This window comes from Lycium barbarum, chromosome 9 (assembly GCF_019175385.1).
Source record: "Lycium barbarum isolate Lr01 chromosome 9, ASM1917538v2, whole genome shotgun sequence".
NCBI classification, from domain to species: Eukaryota; Viridiplantae; Streptophyta; class Magnoliopsida; order Solanales; family Solanaceae; genus Lycium; species Lycium barbarum.
Genome location: NC_083345.1, coordinates 55884955 through 55895990, shown reverse-complemented (window position 1 = coordinate 55895990; position 11036 = coordinate 55884955). Strand labels below are relative to the sequence as shown.

Sequence of the window (11036 nt, the reverse complement as noted above, 5' to 3'; positions counted from 1 at the left end):
CCGACTAAGATTAGCTCACGTATGTAAAACACAAAATCAGACAAGATAAGCAGACAGGTACAAACATCCGCACAATTCACAAATGATCAATAATCGAGTCATAGCCTATAGTGTAGCACCTAAACACGAGTCTGCCAAGTCTTTCACTATTCCTTAGAATAGTCACAACACAAGTACAACCACAATCCAATCAATAAAAGTAAAATAAGATGATGAACTATGAAATGCAATGAGATGAATGTCAATGCAATGCAATGGCCAATAACACAACCTGTACACATATGCTCCGGACGGAATCTCGACGTCTCGGCAGTCATGACCCGGGGGACCCATGATGTCCATGTACCAGTCACTTCGCACAAAACCCAGAAGTGACTTCCATAAAACTAGCCATTCCGCACAAAGCCCAGAGATGACTTTCATGTTTCACTGTATATCATATGTTTCCAAATCCCTTTCCATCACTGTTCCATAGTTCTTTCGGTTCACTGTTTTCCACTACATTTCCATCATGCATGAATGTAAACCAAGCCAATGAGGATGCTATGGAGATCACAAAGCACCATAAGCCATAACAAGACTAGCATAAATCACAACAACCATGGACAATGAAAGCAACATACAGTTCAATCATCATAATGAATCTATCACCTAATATCACCCAAATCATAATAACAAGTACACCTCATGTCACAATACGTAAAATAACGGCGAAAAGCCCCCATAATCAGAAGTCATACCAACCTAAGAGTGTATCCATCCCAACATCATGTCTGGAGACCTAATCATGCTTTCTCGCGTGAATTCTACGCATACATACGTTTCACTAATCAAAGTCTAACTAAAATAAGCTGTAACCTACCTCAAATGCCAAACAGGAGTCACGTACTACTCCACATGAGCCTTCCCCTTCTGAAGTGCTTCAGAACGATCAAAGTCTAATATTAACAATGCTAAGTAAATGACCGCAACAATCCAACTAATCGAAAAGAGGAATGGTTGGAGAATCACTTCAAAATACCCTTATCGACACAGAGGGTAAAATCAGAAATTAAGGGTGAAATTACACTACTCATAGTCTCATTAGTCAATATCCTTAATTTCATGGAGTTCTAACCACAATTGGTCCTTCAATTTCATCAATTAAGCCAAAACCCCCAATTTAGCAAGAACCCTAAATTCATGAATTGACTCTAGAAGCCAAGAGAGATTCAATCCTAGAATCTATTAATCCACAATTATAGATGATAGAATCAGCAATTTGAACAACAATTATCAATTAGGTTAGAAGGATTAATGATTAACAACTTAGGTTTCTATAACCCATCACCCTCAATAGCCATTAACTACCCGGGATACTAGTAGAGAAAAGATAAATTACAAGGTTAAGGTTCAAGGACTTAACCCAAGATGATTCCACCACAAGATCTATAGAAAACGCCCTTAATGCTCCTTAGACTTAGGTTTTTGGGTGAATGGAAATAATGACTCGAAGTAGGAATAAATTAGGGATTATGGTTCTGCGTTATTCACTGGGGCAGACCCCTTCTGCTGCTGCGATCCCGCCTCGGCGGATTCCCATCAGCTGGGGCAGAAATTCATTAACACGTCACCTTCCGATCCTGCGGACAAAAGTCCGCTGGGGCGGATCCGCGGGGGCAAACAACCACCGTCGGGGCGAGACACCAGAACCAGAAATCTTCTAGTTTAACCAAGTCTCCACCCGAAACCCCGACTACCATCCGAGACCTCCCGAATACAAACCAAACATGCAAACACAAGTAAAAACATGCTACGAATCCATCTGTGACCTTGGAATTCCCAACAGAAGTCACGTTGACTCGGTCAACCACCAAATGGCTAAAACTAAGTTTCCAACCAAGTACCCAAAACACAGCCGAAAGCCTCAGAAACCGAACCAACCACCCCACCAAGTCATAAATGACCCTCCAAATCTCACGGAATTGATGAAATTCTAAAAAAGGTATGTTTACCCATAAGTCAACTGTCGGTCGAAAATTTCCTTTCAAAGGTTCTAATTCTTCCAATTTTCGCTAGAATTGCCCGATAACTTTGGGAATTGGGTTAACATGGGTAAAATGGTCAAAACAGGCCCAACGACTGAACTTAAACAACCGTTAGTCCTCGAGCGAACAAGGGAAGGGTACCTGACTGGGTGAAAAGCTAGGTATATCTACTATGCATATCAGACTCGGTCTCCCAAGAAGCCTCCTCGACCAGATGATGCTTCCACTGAACCTTCAGTGAAGCTATTTCCTTTGACCTTAACTTCCGAACCTCTCTATCCAAGATGGCTATCGGCTCCTCCTCATAAGACAAATTTTGATCGAATAGAACTGAATCCCACCGAATGATATAAGAACCGTCCGACTGATATTTCTTCAGCATAGACACATGAAACACCAGGTGAACACCTGACAAACCTGGAGGTAATGCCAACTCATAAGCTACCTCTCCCACACGACGAAGGATCTCAAATGGACCAATGAATCTAGGGATGAGCTTGCCCTTCTTCCCAAACCTCATCACACCCTTCATGGGCCAAACCTTCAACAAAACCTGCTCTCCAACCATGAACTCAAGATCTCAGACCTTCCGGTCCGCAAACTCCTTCTGTCTACTCGGAGCTGCTAGAAGATTTTCCTGAATCACTTTCACCTTATCCAACGTGTCACACCCCAACCTTGGTGAGGCGTGATTGGCACCTGGCACCTTACGGAAACCGAGCGAACCAACTGATAACTCGCATCCTCTATGTCTCAAACGGAAAAATAAGGCCAAGAAGGCCAACAATGAATATAAAATCATGCACATGTATATACATAATGGGCCTGCGACGTCCACATATCCACTAACAAGACATAACTGAGCTGTACACAGGGATCTGTCTGCAAAGCCTCTATGACCATGACTGAAGTACACAAGTCGGGACAGGGCCCCTGACATACCCTTTTGTCAGAAAAAAAAATATATACAACTCAGACTTGGCGATGCTCCAGGAAGAGTGGAGCCCACTAATCAAAACTGGTACCTGAAAGTAGCCTACTGCGGAAGATCCTCGTCTCGTCTACTTGCACCTACGGGCATGAACGCAGCGTCCACAAGAAGGGACGTCAATACGAACAATATACTGAGTATGTAAGGCATGAATAGTAGTGTGATATCAGAGTGAAGATAACATAAGATAAAGTAAGCAATTATACCTCGTACTCTTCTTAAGATCTCTGTCATGTAAACTACTCATCTACAGGAAAAAAAAAACATTTCATACACATCCATACAAAACATACATACATATGCATTCACATACATTTACTATACATGCATCTGTCATATCCGTACCCGGCACTTTTGGGACTCGGTGTCATCCGTACTCGGCCCTTTCGGGACTCGATGTCATCCGTACACGGCCCTTTCAGGACTCGTTATTATCCGTACACGGCCCTTTCGGGACTCGTTGTTATCCGTGCACGGCCCTTTCGGGACTCGTTGTTATACCCAACTGATCAGTGGGAGGCAATGCATACATACATACATTTACATAAAAATGCATAAATGAAATCGACATTGACATCAACATTAGCATTATCATTATCACTATATCGTTCCTTAGAAGATCACTATCGTAAGGTGAAGTCGATAATGTCATGAGAGTATCGAGAACCATGAACTTAGATAACATTAGAAATAGAATCGTTATCATCGCTATATCTCACCTCGAAGGAAAGAGTAACATGAGGTGAGACCATCAACAATAAGTACGGTTAAGGGATTCATGGAATGGCTCAATAATCTCATAATGCCCTCAAATCATAGCTCCGGAGTTTCAAAAGAAGAGAATCATCATCATCGTCACAATCATCATAGAACATATTCCATTTAACATCATAAGAGGCTTTAAGAGTCATGAACTTCGAGCTTTTGAAAACAAGGCGGTTATGGAAACATTTATGGAATCATAACATAATAATCATGCCTTTGAAAGAAAGGGACGAGCCTTAACATACCTGTTCGACCTCCTATTAGCTACGCTTATTCGTCCGAGCTCACAAGCCTACATTTAAGAGGTGTTATACTAACGTTAGACTCATCATCGCACACTTGTTCCAATTTTTCAAATCAAACTATTTTATATTCTGCCAAAAAAAGGGCAGCATCTCCCCTGTTTATATGCCTAGCCCGAATTATCGATTCAACAACCAACAACAACAATAACAATACCAACATCAATAGCATCATTTCCAACTCCAAAGTATTCCATAGAACAGCCCACACGCTGTTTTCTAATTTCCATAACTAATCAACTCAGTATACAATTATTTAACCACGCTTTCTTCATAAATAAGCCGGTATTATCATAAATAGGAAGAGATTCATACCTTTCTCTTGGTAATATTGCTATATATTCACTTTTCCCACCTTGAATTGAACCAACCACGTCGCTATATGATTTTGTAATCACAACTATACGCTGTCTTGACCGGAATTCGGAAATTATAGCTAGTTTAGGCTTAAAATTTGGCTTGGGGGTTTGGGGAGAATTCTGCAGATTTTTGGAGAAGATTTGAGGTGTTTGTTGAGGAATAAGGGGTAAGCCCCTTTAAATAGCGGTCCAGATCTGCCTGGACCGACTTAAAATTCCTCGCGCAACCTTAATTTTTCTAACAACGCGTTCGTTCAGTAAAAAGGTCATAAATCTTGATCCCAATATTGTATGAGGGCCCATGACCTATGGTTGGAAATCCAATTCAATTATCTACAACATTCATGTTTGGTGTTTTTCCAAATTCCAAACTTGTAATAGCGTTTTTGCCTCTTCAAGTCAGATCATCCGAAAATGTTCCCTTAAATCGTCCTTTTAGAGGGCTTATGCCCATATTTGACTTAAGGGTCCTTCCTAGGACTTTCTCAACTTCCCATGTACTACTCATATATCTCTTCATATGTCCTTTAAAAACTCCCGACGTGTGGACCCCACTTAGCTTACAGTAAAAAGGGTTTTTCGTCAAGTGACATATGAACCGATTCACCACATATGGTCTCCACATATTATATATACATTTTATTACACTCTTATAGTATAAACTTTCTCCTTAATCCTCGCATAACTTTACTCTTCCTCAGGCCCATACTAAGCTGTTTACGACCTTGGCAGCACGAAATTTCCCGAGGTGTAACATCCTTCCCCCCTTAGGAACATTCGTCCTCGAATGTTGCAGTATTGCTAACCCACGACATCATCTTTGATTCCTTATAACATTTATTCTCCCTATTGGGTCCGATTACCAGTTGCTTAAACTGTAACTTGGGTCAGTCTCTTCTCATTCTTCCTTAACTCTTTTATTGCCTTCAGTCAACTTCTTTCACTTCTTTGCCCTCATGTACATGGTCGAAATTTAACTAGTATCTCACTCTCGCTCTGTCTCCATTATTGTGGCCTTGACTTTCCGTGCCGTAACTATTCATCGTCCTATAAGTATTCTTTTTTTCTCACTCTTTGTTTCCCTGTTGGTGGGCAACTACCTTTCTCATATACAACGCCTATATATATATATATATATATATATATATATTCATGGGAAGACATTGATGCTATACCTGTAACAGCATTAGGGAAAGGCTCATGATCCTATTGCTCAGCTAATGTATAATCACGGTTCCGAGGGCTTCTTGAACTGGACACTCTTCCTCTACTTCTCTCACGACCTACTGGTACCTGCAACCCCTGTCCCGGAGGGTGTACCGATAATGATGAACCCATTACTGATTCGGTAGGCCGGGCCGTATCCATACTACCTCGGGACGGACACTGGCGCATAATATGGCCTGTCCGGCCGCAAACATAACAAACATCTAAACCTAATCGACATGGTCCCCAATGTAATCTACCGCACTGAGTACATCGTGGTGCAGGTGGTATCATCCGGCCCGAGTCACCTTTATTCTGTATACCCAATCTTTTGGAACTCTAGCTCGGTTCGGAATAGATAGGGTGATCAAATCTCTTACTTATGAATCGGGAAGGCGCACTAGCCAGTGGCTGGCCTAGCTGCCTGGAATACTGCGGCCCCTGTCCTCCTCTAAACTCACTAATAGCTCCTGAAGATCTAGCCCTCTTACTGTCACCTCTATCATAATAGTGCTCACCTTCGTGCAGCTGTCGTTGCTCTTCCAAATTCTGAGCATGTGCTTGAATACGAGAAATGTCCATCCCCTCCTGTAGTGAGGCCGTCAAGCATTCCTTAAGCAAATATGGCCCTAAACCGCTCACAAATTGATGTACACGGTCTCCTATATCTGCTACCATGGCTGGGGCATACCTAGCCAATGAATTAAAACGAAGACTATACTCGCGAGCACTCATATTCCCTTGTCTGAGATTCAAAAACTGATCAGCTCTAGCCCGCCGAACCTCTGGCGGCAGATAATGTCGAAAGAAAGCATCTACAAACTCTTGCCATACCAGGGGAGGTGCATTAACTCCTCTAGAGGACATCCAAACCGTATACCAGTGGATCGCAACATCCCGTAGTCTATAAGAAGCCAATTCTACTGAATCAGTATCAGAAGCATGCATTAGTCGTAACGTTCTCGACATCTCATCTATAAAGCTTTGCGGGTCCTCATCCGGTTTCGACCCGAAGAACTCTGGAGGGTCTAAACTAATAAAATCACGGGCTCTTGCACAGACCGCTCTGTCACCTTGGCCCGCATCCTGCCGCTGGGTCTGAGTGGCAACTATCTTAGTTAATAACTGAATGACCTCTCTCATCTGCTGGCTCGAAGCATCTGGTGGAGGAACTGGGGTGCTGGAGCTGGAGCTGAGGCTCCTTTTTGCCCCTCTGAAATGGGTGGAGTGTAAGAGGTTCGAGACAGAACCTCATTCTGTGACTCACCCTTCTCTATATCTGCAGGCGGATCTCGTTCCGTTCTCCCTTCTACTTCTGACTTGCCCTTCTGGGCTACTGTGGCTTTTCTTTTCATAGGCATTGCTGAAAGCATAACGCACAATTAGGAAAAAGGGAATCCTGATGACATAGCTCTATCGCATGATCTAAGATGAGAAAATACGGTCAATCATTCCTAAATGTCCTGCAGCCTCCAGTTTATAAGTGTGGTGCACTACACACCATAAACAAGACTCTGCTAGACACGGCTTGCAGACAACTCTAGGACATAACTGCTCTGATACCAATTTGTCACACCCCAACCTTGGTGAGGCGTGATCGGCACCCGACACCTTACGGAAACCGAGCGAACCAATTGATAACTCGCATCCTCTATGTCTCAAACGACAAATAAGGCCAAGAAGGCCAACAATGAATATAAAATCATGCACATGTATATACGTAATGGGCCTGCGGCGTCCACATATCCACTAACAAGACATAACTGAGCTGTACACAGGGATCTGTCTGCAAAGCCTCTATGAACATGACTGAAGTACACAAGTCGGGACAGGCCCCCTGACATACCCTCTTGTGAGAAAAAAAATATATACAACTCAGACTCGGCGATGCTCCAGGAAGAGTGGAGCCCACCAATCAAAACTGGTACCTGAAAGCAGCCTACTGCGGAACAATGTACTGAGTATGTAAGGCATGAATAGTAGTATGATATCAGAGTGAAGATAACATAAGATAAAGTAAGCAATTATACCTGTCACGACCCAGCCCCGTGGGCCGCGACTGGTGTCCTTCTGGGACACCCCGAACGAACTCACACCCAGACCATCGTAATCAGACTCGTCCAAACTCAACGTACGTTATTCGAACTCATCATCGTAATCAGACATCTACCGAACACTTATCCTAAGCAGTCGCCCGTACAGATCAGACAAATCACAATCAGAAAGGAGGCGGAATATACATCGCCAAATTTCACACACACACATCAGAGGGGTAGCGGAATGTACATCGCCCCCAAATGCATACACACACATACAAACTCAGAGGCCGACTTGGCCATAGTAGCGTACGGGCCGCTTAAGATCGCAAAACAGACTCACATGCAAACACACCGGACCCACGACCCACAAATCTGACTACAGGCCTCTAGACAAAACAGAACATAAGAACATAGGACGGGACATGGCCCCGCCGTACCCACTCATCCAAATATACAGAATACAGACACAACAAAAGCTGTGTACCAAAGTAGGCTCCGGATCAAAGGGGAGCTCTCCAACACAGCAGAATGAGTAGCCTAAACTGGAGGACCACCCAAACGAGCTTCTGTACCTGCGGGCATGAAACACAGCCCCCGAAGGAACGGGGGTCAGTACGGGAGAAGTACTGAGTATGTAAAGCAGAAGGTACAGAAATCACAAACACAGCTGGAGTCAGAAAGAACCAACACACCAACATCACAAACAAAGCAAACCTGTGCGGGAGGCGAACGTACAAATGCAAATCAAATCATGTATAGGGTTTAGGAACGTGGTCACCCCCCGACGCTGGTGCCACAACACATCATAACTCCAGAAGGTTTCAAATCTCCGTACAATCTCCAGACACATCATATCACACACACATCATATCATCAGAACGTATCAAATGCCATATCACATCATAACTCCATAAACGGTAACCGGCCCTATGGCGAGGCCTCGGAAACCGTAACACATCATAACTCCCGAATATATTATAGTGCGCACGATCACAAAGTCGGCCCGGGTACCGACGAACGGAGTCATAGCAGACAGCACGAATAGAGTAGTGCAGAAATCATATGCATATCAAAAATAATTTGTCGGACTTAACATATAGTTTACGTAGAGGTATATACTGACGCCCGAAGGATCGGAGTAGGAATCAGACTGATCAAAGTATGCGTATAAAAGTTACGAAGTTCCAAACTGCCAAATTCGCAAGAAAACTGTTCATAAGTCATTTTCCGAAAATCTCACATCATTCAAAGTATAGAACGTACATTAATGGCATAGGAAGTTTCAAACACATCCTTGGGTCCTAAACAGACGGTTGCGGATCATAACGGACACAAACGAATCAAACAAACCGAATAAGGGGAGCCTCGGGGCTCGCGGGCCCACCTCGAGTCAAATTGAGGTGGCGGACACAAATCACAGACTTTCGGCTCCATAGAGCCATCTACAAAAGTTTCGAAGAGTTTCGGACACAGCAGCACAAGTTATGGAGGTACGAACATTCTTTTAACCAAATGTGACAAAGAGGGTTCAATCGCGCTGAGTGAATAGTGCTCGAACTTGAACCTCGATTTCCAAGAGTAGGATTATTCCCGAGGGGCCGATCTTAACCTAGTATGTCTAGGACATGCCAAAAGAATGATAGGTAGGCTTTACATACCTGGTTGGCGCCTTACGCTCCTCAAATCGAAATTCCCGTTTCGCCCAGAAACTGCAAATGGTCACTTTTACCAGTTACTATTCACGAGAATTAACATTCTAGTCTTTGGGCTATATTTGGCTACCGAAATTTCGGCAGCACTTCCCCTATAAATCTAACACCCCCGAGGCTTAGCTCGGCTCAAAATATAACAACATCAACAGCCCAAACATCATTACACAATACGAATCACAATCAAACACACTAACTTCACAATTGCACTTTATTTCATAAGTTGGTAATCCTATTTCCAAACTTCACAATTTCAACTCATATCCACATTATTGTATTCATTCATTCAAGATTATTCCACTACATAACAAACAAGTTCCAAACCACATACAAACATCCCCAAAATTCACTACTTTCCAATTTTCATTCAAAACACCAAAAGTTACGACGAACGTTCTAACTTGCGTCGTTTCATTCCAAACTCATTATCATCAACCATAAATCATGTTCAAAGTCTTTAGTATCATAAATATACTATGATATACACAAATATACCAAGGGTATACACTTTCCGATAACGTCAAAAATTATTTTCTAATACCAACTCACTTCCTTAATCAATCATTTACAACATAATGACCACAACAACACATTATTCAAACTAAACAAGCTCAAATTCTTAGGCCTTTCACCTCCCTCACTTTCGGCCAAACACACCCTTTATACACACACACACCATGCACAAACACAACACCATTCCAAAATCTTCATGCTAATTCAATCACTAACACATATGTATCCCTTTCATAACATAAAAACATTGAAATCTTACCTCTTTCTTTAAATTCCGATTCGCCGCAAACGTCGTCCTCTCGTCAAACTAATTGTACCACCACGAAGAGCACCTCGAACGCATCAATTATTCCAAAAGAGACTAGGTGATTGGATTAGAAACAAGGCACGAAAATTTTTCTCTTTTTTTTTTTTTTTCTCTTTGGCCGAAAGCACCTATCTTGGTGTTCTTGAATTTTTCTTGTTTTGATCTTGATAAGGTTAAGTCCATATCATATATATCCACTACTAAGTGTCATGTGCATAGCACATGACATTTAAAGATGGGCTTGGGCCAACCAAGTGGCCGGCCACCCCACAAAATCTTGGGCCCAATTTCTTTGTTCAATTTCTTGGCCCAATTCATAAAACGTCCCGTTTTGTAATTCCCGAAACTAATTTCTAAAATTCCAAATTTACCCTCGGCCTTCCCCGAGGTCTTGACATCAATGATTTCATGATCAATATGAGCATACCAACTTGAATCAAATTATTTCCTCAACACACACAAGTCTTATTTATTTCTCGATTTCCCGTTATACGAAAATACGGGACATAACATTCTCCCCCCCTTAAGAACATTTGTCCTCGAATGTTGAATCGACCTCATGGGTGTCGTACAACTCTGGGGGGGTTCTTTTGATAGTTGTCCTTTATTGATTTCTCCGACATGGCTCCCTTACCAATACTCGGGGTAGATTTCTCACATCACCAATCCAAATGCCTTCATAATCCATTTTCTCGTACTCTACGTAATCACCGATCCATACGCTATATTCTTGTAATGGACGAACGCTTCCCAGACATCATAATCAATATCATTTTCTTATCACACTCCTGGGTTTCCTTACCACATCGTCGTACTCT

At 42.6% G+C, this 11036-nt stretch overlaps 1 protein-coding gene across 1 annotated transcript; it reads right to left on the bottom strand.

Moving 5' to 3' along the window:
* Positions 1-2184: 2184 nt before the first annotated feature.
* LOC132611935 (uncharacterized) lies at positions 2185-2595 on the bottom strand. Its single transcript, XM_060326291.1, has one exon. The coding sequence runs from the start codon at positions 2593-2595 to the stop codon at positions 2185-2187; it is 411 nt and encodes a 136-aa protein (XP_060182274.1).
* Positions 2596-11036: the final 8441 nt, after the last annotated feature.

Bases quoted from the DNA above. Each gene is read 5' to 3' on its own strand.
- LOC132611935 (XM_060326291.1), bottom strand. From the start codon at position 2,595: ATGGTTGGAGAGCAGGTTTTGTTGAAGGTTTGGCCCATGAAGGGTGTG.